A 22835-nucleotide genomic window follows, 5' to 3' on the forward strand; every position below is an offset into this window, starting at 1 on the left:
CACGATCAACCCTGATGCACGGCAGAGTGGAAGACCTCTGCAGTAACGGGCAGTGGGGTGCAGGCACAACTGATTGGAACGACAAGTCAGCTGCTCCAGACTGACGTCCACTGCAAACAACTGCTGACCTTTGTTGCCTACCACAACGCCAGGCAACTGCCACTGTTGCAGGCTCTAAGACTATTCCTAAAAGGCAACCTCAGTGGAAAAATATGAGGAACCACTTAGTTTGTAGTCACAAAACTCAAAAACATATTGTTACAGGAAGAGGTACACACACACTTCCCCATTTGAGTACTGAACGTACATAGGAAGCTCACCACCTCAAGAGGGTTCAATTGGCTCTGAGAACTATGGGACTTAACATCTTAGGTCATCAGTCGCCTAGAACTTAGAACTACTTAAACATAACTAACCTAAGGACATCATACACATCCATGCCCGAGGCAGGATTCAAACCTGTGACCGTAGCAGTCGCGCGGTTCCGGGCTGAAGCGCCTAGAACCGCTCGGCCACCGTGGCCGGCCCACATCAAGAGTTAGAAGTTGGGTGAAATGGGGTGGTGATCAGATTCTGGATATCATTGTGAATGCAAAAGTTTTCAAACTCCCAAGACACAAATTGGCAATCATTATCAGACACTAAGGTCGTGGGTTATCCCTCAGAGGCAAAACTGACCAGCAATCATTGACAGTGGCAGTCAACGGTGTGGAGGACAGATTGGCGGCGTACAGGAAATTTAATAAGGCATCAGCCACCGACAACTACGTGCTGCCCAAAAATGGGCCAATGAAATCAACATAAACTCTGTCCTGTGGGTGCTCTGGGACTGGCCATGGCCATGGGGAAAACTGGCACAGAGCCTTCAAGCATGCACTAGATGTCTGACATTGTGATCGATTGCTGGCCAGTAGATGTGACGCACCAGTACCTTCGTAGGAGTCGTATCCCAGTGCAACACATGCAACAACTGGAGTATGTGAGGAGACAGTGCTGGGGGACCAACACATAACAGTTTTGCTCCGCTGTGGCATACAAGACCCCCGGACAACATTGAGTTGATCACAGTGAAGAAAAAAAATGTATGCCATGCAAGATACGCACACAAATAGACAAACTCTGGCAAACCCACGTAGACAGCCAAAACAAAATCCCAGAAAAGTGGTTAGGCGGCCATGTCAGTCACGACCTTTTGCAGTGTCAATGGAAAATCCAACAAGGTCTGCTGCACGGTATTGTCCAATGCGACCACGAAAGCCTCCTGCTGGTCAAACCCTGGATTGGACCCTACCAGCAGCCGTGATAGCGCATCAGCATTTGCCTGCGGGGTGGTGGAGCAGTAGTGAATGTCATATCAATAATTACTGAGAAAGAGCGCCAACATCTGCAGTTGGTGGACAGTTGTATCTGGCAGCTTGGAAAGAGGGCCAAATAAGGAAACCAGCAACTTGTGGTTTCTGATGTGTGTGGAGGGGGTTTGGTGATGTGGAGAAAATGTGAAATTCTTTAAGTCCGAAAACAATAGCAAGCACCTCCTCCACCTGTGAATAGCTGTGCTGTGATGCAGAAAATGTCTCTGATGTGTAAGTGATGGGCTGCTCTGTGTCACCTGTGTTCTGATGGGACAGAACGGTACCATACTGGTAGGTGTCACAGGCCAGAGTTAAAGGTTTACCTGACATAAAAGAAGCCAAAAAGCGAGCAGAGCACAAACACACAAACACTACCTGAGAGACTGAAAAGCTTGTTGACAAACTGCAGACTAGACAAACTTAATGCCCTTGTCTTGGATTCTGGCAGGGTGACGATGTCTTTGGTATGATTGTCTGTAAGGACAGGGCCATCTTTGCTAAGCACACTTCCCAGGAGTGCACCTCTAGGGAGAGAAAACTCTGCTCTTCCAGCTTGCGTCTAAGGCCATTCTCCAGAAGGTGTTGGGAAACCTTTGTACATTTTGTAAATGCTTCTCTCATAAAGAGCACTTAACCCAGATGTCAAGTTATTTTACTCAACAGGGGAAGTCCTGAATCTCCATATACTGCTGATAAATTCGTGGCCCAGATGAGATTCAAAATGGCAAGCGATTAAATGGGGTACACTCAAAATGACACATGAGAGACACTGCAAATAGGTGATCCAGACAGCATATGACTGCCTAGGTTTGTTGTGGTGCTGGTTAAACATCAACTGTGCTGCCACCACTTTGGTTTGATGTCTGGAATACTGCATAAGCAACCGACAAAGTTTGTCAAGGGGAATATCTTGTTCTCAGTGGAGGACTTAAAATTTTGAGCAACTCCACATAACCCGGCACTGCTATACAATAACAACGTGGCTTTATCCACTTTATCAACAATATGCCTTACCTGGCAGTGCAGCAGGAACTGGCACAGTTAATTTTCTCATCTTTCCATAGACACACTGAAACCAGCAAATGGCATCAGGGTTGGGCAGAAAACCACACAGTGGGCACCTGACCTGCCAGTAGTGTAGCATGGGCATGAAGCAATTCCACGTTCTGGTTTAGCAGTGCCTGCATCTGCGCATGATGCTGCTGCTCCTTCTATAGGCCCAACTGTTCCTGCCAGCATTGCAGAAATGCAGGTTCATGGTGACCCAGAATTAACCCTATGAAAAGGAAGGAAGGAAAATAGTGTCACATGTGTAACAAGATCCTCCGTTACCACTGTAATATCTGCGCAGGTGTGACAGTACCACTAAACAACACTGTCGGTACAAGGCACTGTACGGGCTGACAGTGCCTTGACAACAAACTGGGGAACAGAACCTTGCAAGAAGAAATGAAAAGTCACCATGTGAAGCAATGTATGGGAAATCAGAAAGTTGTAAGCCACATAGAGACCTGCACGGGGATGAACACAACAACAGCAGGCATGGGTGGCTGAGTAATGAGCACACGGCTTGAGGCGCAAGGTAAGGTTCGTGGTGGTAGAACTGAGAATTATAGCTGCCCCATCTGGCTTGTTGTTGACTATAGATACACATTTCTGTCAGAGTGGGTCTGCTCATAAAAATGCGTCACACGTGGCCCCCCTCCTTCCGTAGCAGTTGTCTGCACTAGTCCACTGCCCTACTCACACCAGAACATCTGCCTCCATCGTGATGTTGGTTATTGGTGATACTGAACTCTGGACTTGGTTAAACCAGCAGCAACTGTAATATATAGTCTGTGATGAAGCAGATTAATAAGTTTATGACTTTTGTGGATCAGAGCCCACATTAAACTTTTAAATGTTATTACAACTATTTGGGTCATGGCAGAAGACAAGGCACAACACCTCCAATAGGGTCATGTATATTAATCCAATGTGCTGTTCAAATGAATCTTTCGATCATGATAACTTAACTTCACTTTCTTTGTAGTGACTGAACCTCTCTCATAACTTATTTTCCTGGTGTATATAGGGTGTTCTAAGAGGAGTGTTTGACTTCAGAGATATAACAGGAATTATTATTCGATGCAAAAAAAGTCTAGTAAACATTGTTATGGCTGTGCCCTCCTGTAATGTTTTGTGGATCCTGGCTGGTTGAGGAGAGTGTGGTATGATAGGTGGGTGGTGGGTTTCCTCTCACTACAACACAAAATGCGTACATGGTTAAAATACACTTTATTACAGGAACCAATTGAGTACTTAACTTCAGTTTTGTCCAATTTGAAGTTCTGTGCTTAACGGTGAGCAGTTATATGTACTAATTCTTGAATCTTGTCTGTGTCCATATCACAACGATATAAAATGACTAATGTTCCCTCACAATTAGCTAAGGTGCAAGGCGACGACTATCACTGTGGAAGACTAGAGCACAGTACATATTGAGGTGCAGTGCAAACTGAGTCCCGATGCGATGTATTGAGGTACAGAGATTGAGATTGACACAGCTTGGTCTGCAGCAGTGGCCTATATGCACGCTGCCCAGGGGGCATTATCGGTGTGTAGCCTGGGGGTGTGTCTTGGTCCTCTCTTGTCATAGGCACATAGGCATGCTTAGTTCAGTGCCTGCTATACAATGTTTCCTAGTACCAACTGGTGTGCTGGCAAAGGTGTATGCCAACATAAATGTGGGCTCTAAATGCATACCTTAGCTCACAGCTCTTAAGGTACACATTTTAGAGCACATGTTTACTAGACTTTTTGCTTCAGGTGGTTGTTCCTGTCATATCCCTGAATAATGACCATTTTTCCAGGGACACCCTGTGTTTTATTCCAGCTGCAAGCCTAAGCTATTTTTCTTAGATCTCATTCTTAGAGTTTTATTGTTAGTTTGATGTCACACCTTTTCAATTTACAAGAACACTATTAGTTCACTGTTCTAGGTTATGTTTCATAAATAAACATTTAATATAAATTTGTATCAAGTGTAATTGAAGTATACCTTCAGTTTCGAAGCCCTAAACTTAGTGTTATGGATAATATGTCAGGGGGATACTTCATTTATTGAAAGGAATATTCTCTTGAATTTTATAGTTTAATTGTGTATTTTTTTCTATTAGATTCCTGAATGAATGCATGGATATTGCTGCATCTATAAGAGTGAGGCTGCTGCCATGGCTTCATGCTCTCTTTATCCCTCAAACCTCTTTGCCTAGGTGTGATGAATATATGATTAGGTCAGAGACATCTCCTCAAAACCTGTGTAATAACTTAAATTCAGTGAATTAGTTAGCCTGGTTTTTGATAGTGCTGTTGAATAAGATCTGAAAAAAATGTTTCACTTCTGTTGTGTACCAAAAGATGTAATAACTTCTCTGAACAGTGTAAATACATCTTTTTTGAGAACACATCTAACTGGAGGTTATAGAATACTGAGAGTATGACTGTTAATTTTTAACTGCTAATTGTCATGCCAATTTTTTATGGGAAGATTTATTTTGAATTCTAATTCTGTTGCAGGAAATGAGATACAAAGAATTTTTTATGGCTCCTATTCAAGATACGCAGTTGAAAAAGGATCTGATATGAAAGAGAAAACATGTGGTGTGATTGGTCAGCCAACTCATGTGACACATCCACATCTGCTAAAAAAAGGAGAGGTAAGCACAGATGTTTGCCTCAAATTCCAGTACTTGTACAAGCAAACCCACTGGACAAAATATTAGGCACCCCCTTAAAAGATCACACTGGTTGGTTTGGAATGCTGTAGATGGTGTACTACTGGTACCAGATGGTCATGTGACCCTCTGCCTTTCACATAAGTCATGGCAGTGAAGCGGTGTGTTATTACCAGTCGGTTGTATGAAAGTAGTGCTGTAAGATGGATTCCCATGGGGATGTGACAGAATGGCAAAAAGGAGTTCTCATATTTGGACATGCCCATGACCACGCATGGGTGAAGTTGCCCAATTTGTTGATATATTAGTGAGAACTGTCCAACACCTGCAAGTAATGTGAACCACTAACAGCCATGCAACGTGGCATAAGAACTGTGATCATAAATACACTCCTGGAAATGGAAAAAAGAACACATTGACGCCGGTGTGTCAGACCCACCATACTTGCTCCGGACACTGCGAGAGGGCTGTACAAGCAATGATCACACGCACGGCACAGTGGACACACCAGGAACCGCGGTGTTGGCCGTCGAATGGCGCTAGCTGCGCAGCATTTGTGCACCGCCGCCGTCAGTGTCTGCCAGTTTGCCGTTGCATACGGAGCTCCATCGCAGTCTTTAACACTGGTAGCATGCCGCGACAGCGTGGACGTGAACCATATGTGCAGTTGACGGACTTTGAGCGAGGGCGTATAGTGGGCATGCGGGAGGCCAGGTGGACGTACCGCCGAATTGCTCAACACGTGGGGCGTGAGGTCTCCACAGTACATCGATGTTATCGCCAGTGGTCGGCGGAAGGTGCACGTGCCCGTCGACCTGGGACCGGACCGCAGCGACGCACGGATGCACGCCAAGACCGTAGGATCCTACGCAGTGCCGTAGGGGACCGTACCGCCACTTCCCAATAAATTAAGGACACTGTTGCTCCTGGGGTATCGGCGAGGACCATTCGCAACCGTCTCCATGAAGCTGGGCTACGGTCCCGCACACCGTTAAGCCGTCTTCCGCTCATGCCCCAACATCGTGCTGCCCGCCTCCAGTGGTGTCGCGACAGATGTGAATGGAGGGACGAATGTAGATGTGTCGTCTTCAGCGATGAGAGTCGCTTCTGCCTTGGTGCCAATGATGGTCGTATGCGTGTTTGGCGCCATGCAGGTGAGCGCCACAATCAGGACTGCAAACGACCGAGGCACACAGGGCCAACACCCGGCATCATGGTGTGGGGAGCGATCTCCTACACTGGCCATACACCACTGGTGATCGTCGAGGGGACACTGAATAGTGCACGGTACATCCAAACCGTCATCGAACCCATCGTTCTACCATTCCTAGACCGGTAAGGGAACTTGCTGTTCCAACAGGACAATGCACGTCCGCATGTATCCCGTGCCACCCAACGTGCTCTAGAAGGTGTAAGTCAACCACCCTGACCAGCAAGATCTCCGGATCTGTCCCCCATTGAGCATGTTTGGGACTGGATGAAGCGTAGTCTCACGCGGTCTGCACGTCCAGCACGAACGCTGGTCCAACTGAGGCGCCAGGTGGAAATGGCATGGCAAGCCATTCCACAGGACTACATACAGCATCTCTACGATCGTCTCCATGGGAGAATAGCAGCCTGCATTGCTGCGAAAGGTGGATATACACTGTACTAGTGCCGACATTGTGCATGCTCTGTTGCCTGTGTCTATGTGCCTGTGGTTCTGTCAATGTGATCATGTGATGTATCTGACCTCAGGAATGTGTCAATAAAGTTTCCCCTTCCTGGGACAATGAATTCACGGTGTTCTTATTTCAATTTCCAGGAGTGTAGATCCTAACTGGCAGGGAGCAAAGATGACTGTTACATCTTGCCACTGATAGTTGGTTTCAAACCTGTCAGGAATTGCTGCTGTCATTGCAGAACCATTTCAACTATTTTCTGAATAAATGTCTCAAAGGGTGCATGTGATAGATAATGGAAGTTGGTTGCCTTGCAAAAGGCCATAGCTCACATCCGTACATAAAGCTACATGACTTCAGTTTGCTGAACAACTCAGAAACTGCTCAGTATCAGACTGGAGGCATGTAGTGTGTGGTCCAATGGGTCACAGTTCTTCCTTTTTTCAAACAGTGCGAGGTGTCTAGTACACCGAGCACTGACTGGAGTGTTTAACCTACAGTGTGTGGGGGTGTAGTTAACCTGTAATACTTTTTGTAATGTTCTGTGGTGTTTTTTGTTTCATGACTAGGGCCCAATAATTAAGATCACCATGAACATGACTAATATATTTATTCTAACTTTCTCATTGACCAGTTGTTGCTGTCTCATCTACATCTTCCTGAAGAGTATGCTGTGTACACTCAAGCACCCTGTTTTACCTTGAATGTCTGCTTAATCTCCCAATCTTATTACCATCAAAAATCTGTGGCACTATTTGAAACAGCAGAAGGTGACACACAGTAATCAACATCCTCATAATTTGTTTGCGCTTTGGGGTGTAATCACGAGTGAGTGGCCTTATCTGTATATGACATACCTGAAGAAACTTGTGGACTCTTTTTCTTTGCTGAAGCTATATCTACATCTCCATCTACATACATACTCTGAAAGTCAGCGTATGGTGCATGGTGGAGGGTACCCCATATCACTATTAGTCATTTCCTCTTCTGTTCCACTCACAAAAAAAGTGAGAGAAAAACAACTGTCTGTATGCCTCCCTATGGGGACTAATATCTCTAACCTTATCTTCACCTTACATGACATATATGTTGGTGACAGTAGAACCATTCTACAGTCAGCCTCAAATGCCAGTTCTCTAAATTTTCTTGAAAGTGGTCCTCAAAAAGAACATAGCTTTGCCTCCAGTGATTCCCATTTGAGTTCCTGAACCATCTCTCTAATACTTGCATGTTGTTTGAACCTACTGGTAACTAGCAGCCTGCCTCTGAATTGCTTCAGTGTCTTCCTTTAATCTGATCTGGTTCGGATCCCAAACACTCAAACAGTACTCAACAATGGATCACACTAGTGTTGTGTATGTGATCACATTTACAGATGAACCACACTTTCCTAAAAATTTTCCAATAAATCAAGGTCAGCCATTTGCCTTCCCTACTACAACCCTTACCTACTCGTTCCATTTCATATTGGTTTGCAACATTACACTTAGATATTTAATCGATGTGATTGTTTCAAGTAGCACACTACTACTGGTATACTTGAACATTGTGGGTTTGTTTTTCCTACTCATCTGTATTACCTTGCATTTTTTTGCATTTAGAACTGCTGCCATTCGTCACACCAACGAGAAATTTTGTGTAAGTCATCTTGTATCCTCCTGCAGTCACCCAATAATGACACCTTCCCATACACCATAGCATTATCAGCAAACAACCACAGATTGCTGCCCACCCTATCATTTGTGGATATAAAGAAAAACAGTGGTCCTATCACACTCCCCTGGGGCACTTCTGATGATACACTTGTCTCTGATAATGAACACTCACTGTTGAGGACAACATATTGGCTTCTGTTCAATGCTATAGGTGGTGATAATTCTTTGTCTGATATGCTTATTTCAGAAGCTACCAGAAGTCATGTTGCAAACTCTGATATAGTTTGAACAGTAATTGGATGTTTTATGAAAGATATGAGTTACTTAGCATTCTACACGAGTCACATTTGCCCCCCCCCCCCCCCCTTTTTTTTTTTTTTTTTTTTTTTAAAAAGGAGTATGGTATTATTTATTAGGTCTGTGAAGTACATTGTAGTCCACGGGATATCCCAGTTTTAATCCGATGTAATCCTCTGCCAACATTATGACAATGACTGTTATTATTGGTAGGTCTGAAATTTAGTATGGCTCTTATGAATTGTTGAATGGAGGCAGTGTCACCTGCTACACATTCTCGAAGAATGTAATTTATATTATCTCAGAAATACAAAGTTGCATGATCTAGCTGATATCAAAAAAAAAAGTAATGACTTGAATGAAATATTTTATGCATCACCAGCTTTGGACATATTTCCAGAGAGGAAAGATATACCTGAATTAAGTAGTGTTATAAGAAATGTGACTGGAGATATTAACAACGTATGTTTTTAATGTTTTTGTTTTTCAAAATTTGTGTCTCATCATGATTGTGATAATATACTTAATGAATCACAGGTTGAAATTTTGAAGGATTTCTTGACTGAATAATCCATTTACAAATGCAGTCTACAAGTGGTACAAGAATTAGAAGTGTAAATTGTAATGTAATAGCAAGTAATACTTTTTTGTGAATTGTGCAGTTGCTTTGATTATGTGAAACGATATGTTTTCTGAAGAAATTTGAGGTTGTAGACTTGGGTTGTGTGGCAGGCATCTCATTTGAATCTTGTTTAACATTAAGAGCATGGATAGAAAGAGAGAAACTTTACTATTAAGGTAGGTCATATTCTGCAGTGGAATATAAAAGGGTGCATGACACATTTGAAGGAAGTGAAACGTCTAGCAAAGGGAAGTCCTTGTGTTTATATTCTGAAGAGATACATTCCAGATTTATGACCCCTATATGCCAAGGATTTATAGCCTTCACAAAAATGCAATAAGGAGAAAGATAATTGGTTAGTTGCTGTCTTTATTAATGACATATACCACAGTAAAACTCTTTCCCTTGCAGCCAATATCCAAGCACTTGGCTCTTGCTGTACATATGATCTACAGGGTAACCTAGAGTGTCCATTCATCCCATTTTTCCCAGGACAGTCTGTTTTTTCCCAAAATATCCTACTGTCCTGAAAGGTTTTTTGGGGATGCTCAGATATCTCACTTTTTGTTTATTCCACATGGATAAAGTACTTGCACTACCAGATGTTTGAAATTTTTGAAAATTTGTGTTAAGGTCTTATGGGACCAAATTGCTGAGGCCATCGGTCCATCCAGATGTTTGATTTCCAATTTACTGTGGATTGCGCAAGTAAATATGCTAGGAAATGCCACTTGTACAACTTGCTCTATAATCTTTGTTTATTTATGTTAATGTTTTGCACTGTTGGTAGTACTGATTCATGTTCACTGTTTCATCCTGCCAAAATGAAAGCGTAATTTTAACAGCAGTATAAAAAGTGAGTTGAGTTTTCTTACTGTCAGGACAGAAACTGCAGAAAGTATGTTGTGCAAATCAAACACACTACTGCATGTGTGATGGAAGATTTGGCATTGTGAATCATGTTAAGATGAAGAAACATCGCTTGAGTGTTCAAACAAAAATCGACATCTTGATAAAGTACATAAAAGTGAGAAGTATGGTGACAATGCAGCAGAATAATTGTAAAACATCATTTGGGATCATCTCAGTGTATGACGCAAAGGTGAACTTGTATGTTCATTAAATTTTGTCAATACATTTGTCCCCATTTTCCTCCTTAATTATCCTAGGTTTTTTCAAAACTTTAAGAAAGTCCCATTTTCTTAATAAAAATGAAACTGGACACCATAGGATAACCAGTTACCAGCAGTGATGCTGGCACCAAGCGAATTGCATAGTTCTCCTGAGCATTTATCCTTGCATATGTTATAATACATGGAACATGTTACGTAGATGTTCTACAACTTGCCTCTGGGCTGATGCTACAGAGAACCCCACATTATCAGAGCACCTGTATGCTCTGAATATTGGGCAGGGCAGAGAGTTCAGCACTGCTGCAGATTCTCTCTTATTAATGATTATCTTCTCTCATGACAGACACCAAGTGGGAAATGATGATTGGTACATATGTCAGTGGCCTGTTGGTATTTGGATACAGATAGAATACCACATGAAAAAATAAATGCATAAATGGGTTATCAGCAAAGTGAACTGGATAAATGTACAGCAAACTGACTGTGCTTAGACACAAACCTAGTGTCTAAGAATTGATCATGTTACTATGATCCACTAGTGGTTCCATTTTACACTTCTCAGGGAAATATTAGAGGCAGCTTCTCGATGGTGTAGTGAAGAGGACTACCCTGTATTCAGTCAGCTGATTGGTGCATTTGTTCCTTTAGGTTAAGGTACCATAGTGCTCCATAGTGTGTGGCAACTGTGTTGCACTTGGAAATTCAAACACTGACTGACTTCAGAGAACTGCATAGCTTTTTGAATACTGAGTAAAAGATATCATATTTGGGAAACCATCAACAAGATTTCAGGGACAGGTGGGAGGTGCTGCTTAAACTGCTGACTTTAGACTAGCCCAGGAGATATTGCCCAGACAATAGTGGCACACTGGCAGCCAGATGAAGTTGACTTCTGTCTATTCTCCATACAGGAGTTCTGTTTTACAATTTCTGGAGCCTTGTCACTACACCAGATATTTATAAAATTCATTATGCAGTGTAGAATTTCATAAAAAGCTATATTAATTGAAAGAATATAGGAAATACATTAATTTGCAGGCAGGCACAATTAAAAGACACTAAATATTTTGGCCACAGCCTTCGTCACTAAAAGAGAGACACACACCATTCATACACACAAGTAAGCACACATCATGCACACGTGACCACAAACTCCAGCATCTCAGGCTGGAATGCAACTATTATGTGAGATGCAAGCAGTAAGCTGGAGGGGACAGGATGGGAAGGAATAGTCGTGTGTGGGTGGGGAGCGAGACGAAACACTGTCTGGTGGAATGTGCAGGGCCTAGAATGGCAACAGGTGCAGCGTCAGGAGGTTGTGGGGCAGGGAGGTGGGGAAAAAAGGAGCAAAAAAGGAGAGGGATGGGGAAAAAAGGTGGATGTGTTGGCAGAGGGTGTCAAATAAACAGGTTGGGAGATGAGAATGGGGAGGAGATCAAAGGACAAACAGAGTGGAAACTGTTGGGTGGAGGGTTTGGGGACAGTATGTTACCATAGGTTGAGGCCGGAATAATTACGGGAGCGAAGAATGTGTAGTAAGGATAACTCCTATTTGCACGGTTCAGAAAATCTAGGGCAGAGGGAGTTTCCTATATTAATCCTATATTAATCTAACTTGATCTTTGTAATTTAGTGAAGGAGATAGGATACTTTTCCAACTAATGGAAAGAAGCAGTTTTAATTACACAATTTAAACCTAGGGTGGATAATTAACTACCATAATATGGCCCCTATAGCTGTATAGGAAAGATATTTGATTCAATAAGTAACCACTATCATGTCTGTGCCTATAATCCAGGCAGCTCTGTAGTCACATGAAACAATTTACTCACTGCAGGTAATCTGAACCATTGATGGCAGCCATACAAAAGGCTTTAATGAAGATACACAACTGATTAGGTTTTTTTTTCTACCATGAGAAGGTGCCTGATACTACTTGGACCATAATATCTCCTCATAACTTTATTCATGGAGATTCTGGGGACATCTTACTATTTTTATATTGTTTTATCTCCCATCATATTAATGTAAATACTGAGCTATTGATACCCTATCAAACCAATTTGCATGGCACCCTCAAGTCAGTTGGGGCTTACAAATGACAGGCTGGGGTAAAAGAAAGAAGAAATGTTCTTTTAGGTCTCAATTATGAAAACTCTTTTTAAACATTCATATTTGTAATTCTCTAGAATTTAGAGTTAGGCATGTCACTTGCAGGTCTAAAGATTTGGTGAGGCTCCTGGGCGTTCTATGATGTTTCAGAACATTTTTTTACTGCCAGCTTGGTTATGTGTACAAAGTATATGAGCCAGTCTTGGTGGGATGTAGTCCACCCTAAGAGAACTGTGATGACCAACAGGACTTTTAGGACCAGCTATAGTCCCCTACTCCTTGCACTGCCCAGTCAGGCACCAGTTAATATGAGATCCATTTTCATGATGTGACAAATGTATAAAATATACTGTTTAATCCAGACAAATATATACCATAGCAGGTTTCATGCTGTGTTGGGCCGTGATGGTCTTTTCTCAGGCTACCAGTGAATGTAATGACCTGCACTGTTTTGAGAATTTGGGTTACTGCTAAACGTTAATGGTTATTGATAGCAGATCATAAGTCCTATCAGACATCTGAGCAAATATTCTCCAGATTGTCCACAATAAACAGTTTCCATTAGTAGGACCTAGTTTCATAACCATTACGCATTTAAGAACTGAATAGTATTACAGGCATAATATGTAATCACGAATGGTGCAATCACTGATAAAGAAGAGAATGCTTTCGTGTAAAGGAAAAAAAAATTGTATTGATCGGAACACTGTAAAATTGACACACAGTCATGGTACATGTTACAACATTATATCAGTAATAATTACACACATTGATTAATGTCAGTAATGTATATGCATAAGATATTCTGAACATATAGATCATTTGTCTGATATACATTCTCTCATTGGATGAAGCTGTTTCTTTTAACATGCCCATTCATCTCATAAGAGCGTAGCTGTACTGTGATGTTAGTGTAAGAGTATCCACCATATTAAACAGTGCCCTACATCTATAATTCATGGATTATCATCAGACATGATGCAATGGCCATAATGTTTTTACTTAAATTCTCTGCTGTCTCATGCAGAGATTGCTAGCTTGCAGAGATTGCCAACTTGCTTTGTTAATACCTAGATGAGCTGTTCCTGAAACCAAACTCTGACTCTACTAATGAGTTATAGCTACTGAAACAGGCAGCTGCTGTATTGTCCATTTTTTCCCCTTCATTCCCATTTAGATTTATCTTGAATGCAACTTCATTGTCAAACATTAATGATGCACATTATCAAAGAAGTCAGTAACCAAAAATAGAGAGAAGACAGTTTGTTGTCTGATATTCCTTTACTTACACAGATTTAGTGAGTTTAATAGAGGAGATTCAAAAGACAGTAGTGTTTATAATGATTTCATTTTGCAAGCATGAGAGAATAATAGAGATCCTTGCCCATCTCCAATACAATGGGGGTATTATGCACAATGAGGTTTACTGTTAAAACTTTGAGAGCATACATTGTAAGAGGAATCAAACAACATATTCTACCTGCATCAAAATAAAGGGAATGACTGTTGAACATGGAAGAGTTTGTGAGGTGTATGGCTGTCATAGGAACAGATTTGCGATTCCTTATTATTATGTTCACACATTCCTTCCTGATGTGCAGTAATGAGATAACTTTTCGGGATTCTAATAGCCTTATTGCTGTTTGATTCATTCTGTTACTTAAAATAAACTAACCTCAATGAGAATTGAAGTTTACATGAAAAAAATTAATTACATCAGTTATGTCACTGGCTGAAATATTTGTCTGCAACTGATTGCAGTAATCAGCACCTAAAGTAGGAGAGCAATATGGCAGCATGTAACAGAAGTCTGCCCAACCCCATTCTGTGGTTGATTGTTCCTAGGATACCTATCCTGCTGACAATTAGCTGTTAATCATATTTTTATTCTGATCAAGGTTTACTTCCTGTCACATATATATTGTGTGTTTATGATAGGAAATTGGAGAATTTTGAGCTCTTTGCTTTTGTCAATGTGCGCCTGTAGAGTCCAGCCAATAAAGGAAAATAAGGGAAAAAATTCTGTGTAGTCACAAGTTTTTGTACAGTGTTAGGGATGATTGTTACAAATAGCATATTAGAAATCCCCAACCTGTGGGGTGTGAGCATTGGGGTGGTGGGGCATTTAAAGGTCACTATTCTTTTACTTTTCTCTTAAATAACTTGAAAACTGTGGCTTATAATGAAAATGTTTCCCAGTATAAAATTAAACTACATTAAATTTGTAACTCTTCAGGCTTTCCCGGCGATCTAATGACATCTTGGGTTGTTGGGTCTTCTGCCGGATATCAGCGTCGTACTTGCACGATATTTCGGTCACGTAGCTCGTGACCTTCATCAGGGGCGACCTGAGACTGCTCCTCAAGTGGACCTGGTCCAGTATTTATGCCTATGGCCTTTCCCCTCCACCAACGGCTGCAGGCACTTCCTCTGTGGTCCACGCCCATTCCCTGCGACCTGCTGGAGCGTTGCTGCTCCGTTTTCCGTCCGCTGCGGTTCTAGGTGTTCCCTCTGCGGTCCGCGCCCACCAAACCCGCTCCTGGGGGTTTCATCTACGGTCTGGGGTACCAAGCGTTCCCCCTGCAGTCCGCGCCCGCTCACCACGACCTGTTGGAGCGTTGCCGCTCCGTTTTTCGTCCGCTGCGGCTCTGGATGTTCCCTCTGCGGTCCGCGCCCACCAGTCCCACTTCTGACGGACTGTCAGGGGCTCATTTTCCATCTCCATGTCTCTGGTTCTTCTGTTTGTGTAGTGTTGCAGCTGGCCCCGTTGCTCCTTTAACAATTCCAGAGCCGGATCCCAGGCTCTGCTTAGCTGGTTCCCTGTGTCACAGTTCAGCTAAGCAGAGCCTGGGATCCGGCTCTGGAATTGTTAAAGGAGCAACGGGGCCAGCTGCAACACTACACAAACAGAAGAACCAGAGACATGGAGATGGAAAACGAGCCCCTGATGGACTGCCAGGCGCACCAGACCGAAGATGGAACACCCAGAAGTGGGACTGGTGGGCGCGGACTGCAGAGGGAACATCCAGAGCCGCAGCGGACGAAAAACGGAGCGGCAACGCTCCAACAGGTCGTGGTGAGCGGGCGCGGACCACAGGGGGAATGCTTGGTACCCCAGACCGTAGATGAAACCCCTAGGAGCGGGTTTGGTGGACGTGGACCACAGAGGGAACACCTAGAACCGCAGCGGACGGAAAACGGAGCAGCAACTCTCCAGCAGGTCACAGGGAATGGGTGCGGACCACAGAGGAAGCGCCTGCAGCCGTTGGTGGAGGGGGAAGGCCATAGGCATAAATACTGGACCAGGTCCACTCGAGGAGCAGTCTCAGGTCGCCCCTGATGAAGGTCACGAGCTACGTGACCGAAATATCGTGCAAGTACGACGCTGGTATCCGGCAGAACACCCGACAACCCAAAATACATTAAATTTCTTACAGAAAAGGCCTTATTAATTTTTTCTTGGAATAATAGTTTTTGCATTACAGGGGATGGAAAAATTGAAATTGTTAAAAATAATGTCTTAATGGTATAAAATTAATCTTTATTGTGAAATGAAGTGGGTTAAAAACAAATATTAAATGCCTGTGCTACGGCTAAGAGCAGTAGACGTGTACTAAGAGATAAATTGTGTTCTTGGGATGTAACAGAGTGAAGGGGTTGGGGGTGGATGGTAGAAGTGTCAGGAAAATTAAGTCACCGGAATGTAGTCATGAAGTTCCCTTCATGATAGGTGTGCAATTTGAAGAGAGAGAAAGTAAGTCCTCATTCTGTGTACCCCACCACATCACAAGGAGCAACTAAAATGTGTTTCCCAAAGTTACATTGATCCTCCGCAGTATGCCTTATGAATCACTGGTGACTAAATATGCAAACATGGCAGAGGGGTGTTTGTTTTCCACAAAGTGTGTTACCAACATATGGAATACAAACATGAGTTACTAGTAATACTAATGCAAGAAACACCCATGGACAGAATCTAGGTAAATGTCAGCATACTGTTCTACACTGATAGAGGGGATCCTTAGCATCCTGTACAGCAGCTGTAGTGTTCTTGTGGGGAAGGTTACCTCCCCCAGTATGAGCACTGCTCGCTTTTCAATTTACAGGCAGACTATACATCTCCAGCATTCCCTGTCCAGTTTTCATATGCGAATAGACAAAATTACTTCACTAAGCTTGTGTTTATACAGTAGAGTTGTTTTCAGTTTATTACAGAAGTACTTATTATTTTCAGTTGTTAAATGCCCTATCATGTAAAAAAGTTCAACAGCTGGATCTGTCTATTATCTGCCACCCTGAAGAGCCTACCTCCAGTGTAGTATACTGTCAATACATATTGGACAATGGTGATAGCACTGTTTCCACTATCAATGGCTGGAATACTTTTCACAATATGAAGGGTATCAAATGAATTACCCTAGCTTCAGCTTTTCCAATATTTGAAGAGGCCAGAGGCTTAACTTGTCTTCATCTGCAGCAGAAGTATGTCATCTTGGAGTTATGGAACTTCAAATATTCTCAGAATTGTATGTTTATCAATGTAGATTTACACTGGTTTAGGATGAATAATTATTTTTGAACAAGGATACTACTGTTAAAATTTTATATAGTGCCAATGTAGACTATAACTGATGTTATAGAAAAAAATACAATTTTTTGGCATTCGACATTTGATGATTAACTGTATATCACGACATGTACACAAATTTTGATACAGTTAACACAAAAAGACATTTAATTTTAAATGTTGTGTTTAGTTCTACAACCTTAGTTTTCTATGCCAATTATGTGACACATGTGATTTTACTAGGACATAAAGGCAATATCAGAAGTCAGCTGATTTACATAAATATGTGTTAATAAATGTGTGAAATGCACAGATTTTTCACTTAACTGGTTTGATGACACCTGCTACACTAGGATGCCAAAGATAAACACTACGAGGGGCATTTGAAAAGTCTGTGCAAAGTCCGAGAGATGGCACCACAGGCGCATATCGAGGTCATGTTTAGGTAGTAGCATCTTTGGAAAGAATGCACACCTAGTTTCAGCCATATTGGTCTATTTATTTGTGTTTGGCATTCATGTGAATCAAAGAAGTCGAATGATTGTCAAAAAAATGGACGAAAAAAATTTCGTGTGGTGATTAAACATTACTTTACGAAAGGCAAAACACTTCAGGAGACTACAGACAAGCTTGATAAACATTACAGTGACACTGCACCTTCGATTAAAACAGTTTATAAGTGGTTTCAAAATTTTTGGAGTGACCGTATGGGCACAAGTGATGCTGAACGTTCTGGACACCCTGTGGAGGTTACAACTCCAGAAATCATTGATAATATGGTGGTGGATGATGGAAGAGTTAAGGTGCGTGAGATTGCTAGTGCTGTGGGAATCTCGAATGAATGGCTACATAATATTTTGCATAAACATTTGGGCATGAGAATGCTATCTGCAAGATGGGTTCTGCAATTTCTCATGCTTGACCAAAAATGGAACCGTGTGAAGTATTGCAAGGATGGTTTGCAGCAATTCAGGAAGAATCCGCAGAACTTTAAGCGTCGTTTCATCAATGTGGATGAAACACGGGTACATTACTACACTCCTGAGACCCAAGAACAATCTAAAAAATGGGTTACCAAGGGAGAATCTGCACCAAAAAAGGCAAAGACCATTCCTTCGGCCAGAAAGGTTATGGCAACTGTCTTTTGGGATTTGCAAGGGATAATCCTCATCGACTATCTGGAAAAGGATAAAACTATTACAGGTGCATAGTATTCATCATTATTGGACCATTTGAAAACTGAGTTGCAAGAAAAACGCCGACGATTGGACCGCAAAAAAGTCCTTTCCCATTACAACAATGCACCAGCACACACCTCAGCAGTTGTAGTTGCAAAATTAATGGAAATAAGATTCCAACTCATTTCACATCCTCCCTGTTCCCCAGACTTGGCTCCCTTGGACTACTATTTGTTCCCCAATTTGAAGAAATGGCTGGTGGGACAAAGATTTTATTCAAATGAGGTGGTGACTGCAGCAACTAATAGCTGTTTTGTAGACTTAGATAATTCCTATTATTCTGAAGGGATCAACAAATTAGAACAGCGTTGGACAAAGTGTATATGTCTAAAAGGAGACTATTTTGAAAAATAAAGAAGGTGTACCCCAAACATGTAAGTAGTTTTTATTTTTACATGGACTTTTCAAAGGCCCCTCGTATGTGTCAGCATGTCCCAGAAAAACTATAAAAATTATGACTACAACTAAGCATGTTTTCCACATGAGGCAGCCAACAATGCAATCTGAAATTGGCAATGCAAACAATGTGAAGCATCAGTAGCTGTAATAAGACTTTTGTCTGAAGAAAATGTAGCCAAATAGGGAGCCATTCAAAGACATTTCTTTAATAACTGTACCATGGGTTGAGGCCACAGTCATGTAATGCTCTTTAAGTAAAAGTTCTGCCATTTGAATGTATAGATCATTTATTCTACTGTAGAGTCATAACTTCGGCCTTTGAACATTTTCAAGTACCACAGTGTTGGAGATTATCAGATTTTTGTAAATAAAGACATTGCTGAACTAGATTAAACTTTGTCAATGACTTTGTTTATAGAAGTCTGATCATGGCCAACATTGTGGTACTTGCAAATGGCCAAAGGCCAAAATCATGATTGTACAGTAAGATGAAAGATCTATACAGTCAAATGGCAGAAATTTAATTTAAAAAACTTTTCTTTGCTTTGAAATATGTATTGTGGCATGCTTTGTGGTGAAATTCCAAGCAGATGATCTGACTCCTTTTTTACACAGCTAGTTGAGTGTGTGCAAAACAGCTAGTTGAGTGTGTGCAAAATGTGGGCAGCCCGCGGAATGAACTTGGCATAATAATTTACTTTACTGAGGAACGACTGCATCTCGTTCATGATGGATAGCTTGTGTATGAATTCTACATGATTCTGCATGCATGTTAACCCCATTTTGCTCAAGACATTATCGAGGTACTTAATGCTTGTTTCAAAAAACTGACATGTTGAACTGGCAAAGCAGTCTCTGGGCTTGCAGCCACTCAAATAATGTCTATAAATGCTGCTGTCTCATAATCCCTGTTACAAATATAAAAGGTATCCCATGAAGAATACAACTTTTGAGTGCATAATAACATACAAATTTATTTTTGAAATTAAGTAATTTGCATATTATTGCAGTGTATGCTACCTGTGATTATGTATAAAATATGATAGTACTCAAATGCCCTCCATGACACTGCAGGCACTTTGTTCTTTGATGAAATTTTCCATAACTTTTCAGCATACTTGCACCTCTAGTTCTGAAATTATATGCTGAATTTCAGCCTTCAGCTCTGGAAGTGATTGTGGTTTGTTGGCATAGACATGAGATTTCAAATACCGCCACAGAAAGAAATCTCATGGTGTCATCTCACAAGATCTGGATAGACAGTTCACATCACTGTTGTGAGAAATTACCTGGCCAGCAAACCTCTCTCATAACAAGTCCATAGTTGCAATTGATGTGTGAGAGGTTCCACCATCTTGTTGAAATTGAACCTCTTCTGCGTGCTGATAGAGTTCAGACAATAAAGCTCTCTTTATGTATTAGCATGGCATTCGTTGCCCACTGTTAATGCATCACAGGCACTATCCTTGAAGAAGTAAATCCAGTTATGTTTTTAGTGTAAATGTCCTGCACCCAAATACTTCAATTTTGCTTGTTCTTGAAGCAATTCTACAGAAACTGTGCCTTGTCAGTGAACATTGTATTTCTTGATGAAATCATTGTGTGCTCTTTATCTCACAAGGATCCAGTGAGCATATGATCAGCACTTTTCATCATCATCTGGAGACTAGAAGTCTACTCTGTAGGAATCAGCATGGGTTTCGAAAAAGGCAATCGTGTGAAACCTAGCTCACACTATTTGTCCATGAGACTCAGAGGGCCATAGACACGGGTTCCCAGGTAGATGCCGTGTTTCTTGACTTCCACAAGGCATTTGATACAGTTCCCCACAGTCGTTTAATGAATGAAGTAAGAGCATATGGACTATCAGACCAATTGTGTGATTGGATTGAAGAGCTCCTAGATAACAGAACGCAGCATGTCATCCTCAATGGAGAGAAGTCTTCCGAAGTAAGAGTGATTTCAGGTGTGCCACAGGTGAGTGTCGTAAGACCATTGCTATTCACAATATATATAAATGACCTTGTGGATAACATCGGAATTTTACCGAGGCTTCTGCGGATGATGCTGTAGTATATCGAAAGGTTGTAGCAATGGAAAATCGTACTGAAATGCAGGAGGATCTGCAACGAATTGACGCATGGTGCAGGGAATGGCAATTGAATCTCAATGTAGACAAGTGTAATGTGCTGTGAATACATAGAAAGAAAGATCCTTTATCATTTAGCTACAATATAGCAGGTCAGCAACTGGAAGCAGTTAATTCCATAAATTATCTGGGAGTAGGCATTAGGAGTGATTTAAAAGGGAATGGCCATATAAAATTAATGGTCGGTAAAGCAGATGCCAGACTGAGATTCATTGGAAGAATCCTAAGGAAATGCAGTCCGAAAACAAAGGAAGTAGGTTACAGTACACTTTTCGCCCACTGCTTGAATACTGCTCACCAGTGTGGGATCAGTGCCAGATGGGGTTGATAGAGGAGATAGAGAAGATCCAACAGAGAGCAGCGCGCTTCGTTACAGGATCATTTAGTAATCGCAAAAGCGTTATGGAGATGATTGATAAACTCCAGTGGAAGACTCTGCAAGAGAGACGCTCTGTAGCTTGGTACAGGCTTTTGTTGAAGTTTTGAGAACATACCTTCACCGAGGAGTCAAACAGTATATTGCTCCCTCCTACGTATATCTCGCGAAGAGACCATGAGGATAAAATCAGAGAGATTAGAGTCCACACAGAGGTATACCAACAATCTTTCTTTCCACGAGGAATGCGAGACTGGAATAGAAGGGGGAACCGATAGAGGTACTCAAGGTACCCTTCGCCACACACCACCAGGTGGCTTGCGGAGTATGGATGTAGATGTAGATGTAGAGATCATTTGGCTTCAGTTCTTGTGTCAGTAGAAGTTTATTAGATTAAAGGTCAGATCTTCTTTCAGAATTCATTGCTTGCTGGTTCTGAGAATATCCAACTGTTGTGAATGTCACTGTAAAGTTTTACCAGACTTGCATCATCATCATCATCATCATCATTCATGATGGTGATGTTTTCTGCAGTACAACTAACATGAGGGTGCCTCAAGAGTTAATACCCACAACTGAACCGGTTTTCTCAAAATTAGCAATCAGTCCAATCACAGTCGAGTTATTTGGTGCATTACATTGCCCAAGCATTCCATGGAGTTTGCAAACATTCTCTGCCACAACATTCACCACATTATAATAAGATTTCACTGTGACAACCTGCTATTCTGTCATGAAGCCCTCCATTACTAGCCACAGAGAAAATAGGTGGAGACCGTGCGACATTTAGCACTGTCAACTTACGAGAACAGAAAAAGGGACACTTCAAAAGTCACATTCCTTACGGGTAACCCTTTTTTATCCATATAGTTTAGACGATTTGAGATGCCTTGAATTAAATGTTTGAGATACATCTCGTTAAGGCAGTTATTGGCTTGTAAATACTGCTATGTAACATTGGCTGCAGATTAACTTTTCAATAGCTGTGAACATGGTTTATGACCAAAACTAATTGGAATGAAGTATAAATAAAGTCAGCATTTGTGTGTCATGCATTTTATAAAGTGTTCAAGATACCTCTGAAAAATTGTGGGAGAACTTGGGACTACGAACATAATCTGTTGTATATAAACTTGCATAAAGGCATATTAATAACTAGGATCCATTTTGTTTCCTCAACAGGAAACTACAAATATGCATCAGCTACATGCATTTTTGAAAACAAGGTGCCTCATTCATTTGACCTAGGAATCGGATACAACCACATGTGACTGAGCATTTACCACAATGGAAATTACTGCATAACCTATTTGCTCAATTTGCCGCCTTAATGATTACCGACAGTGCTGTCCAGTGACTTGAAAATACAGTAGATATTACCCTTAAGCTTTGCAGCCTGTCAAGTTGTATCTTAACTTGTTTGCATATAGGGAATGGCACTGGATGTACTCTACAGAACTTGGGTACTGCTGATCGTTTTAACGAAATGTGCACCTTAAAATTCACAGTACACCTGAAGGTGGGTCCAAAAATCTGTTTACTCTATGCACATAATGAA

The 22835-nt window shown here is 41.6% G+C and overlaps 1 protein-coding gene across 1 annotated transcript in view; it reads left to right on the top strand.

Moving 5' to 3' along the window:
• LOC124721721 (xaa-Pro aminopeptidase 3-like) overlaps positions 1-22835 on the top strand; it is a 189155-nt gene that overhangs the window by 79697 nt on the left and 86623 nt on the right. The window contains exon 2 of the mRNA XM_047246815.1: positions 4911-5050. Within this exon, the coding sequence (XP_047102771.1) occupies positions 4911-5050 (140 nt within the window). The remainder of the gene's footprint in view (positions 1-4910; positions 5051-22835) is intronic.

The sequence above is a fragment of the Schistocerca piceifrons genome, chromosome X, assembly GCF_021461385.2.
Source record: "Schistocerca piceifrons isolate TAMUIC-IGC-003096 chromosome X, iqSchPice1.1, whole genome shotgun sequence".
Lineage (NCBI taxonomy): Eukaryota > Metazoa > Arthropoda > Insecta > Orthoptera > Acrididae > Schistocerca > Schistocerca piceifrons.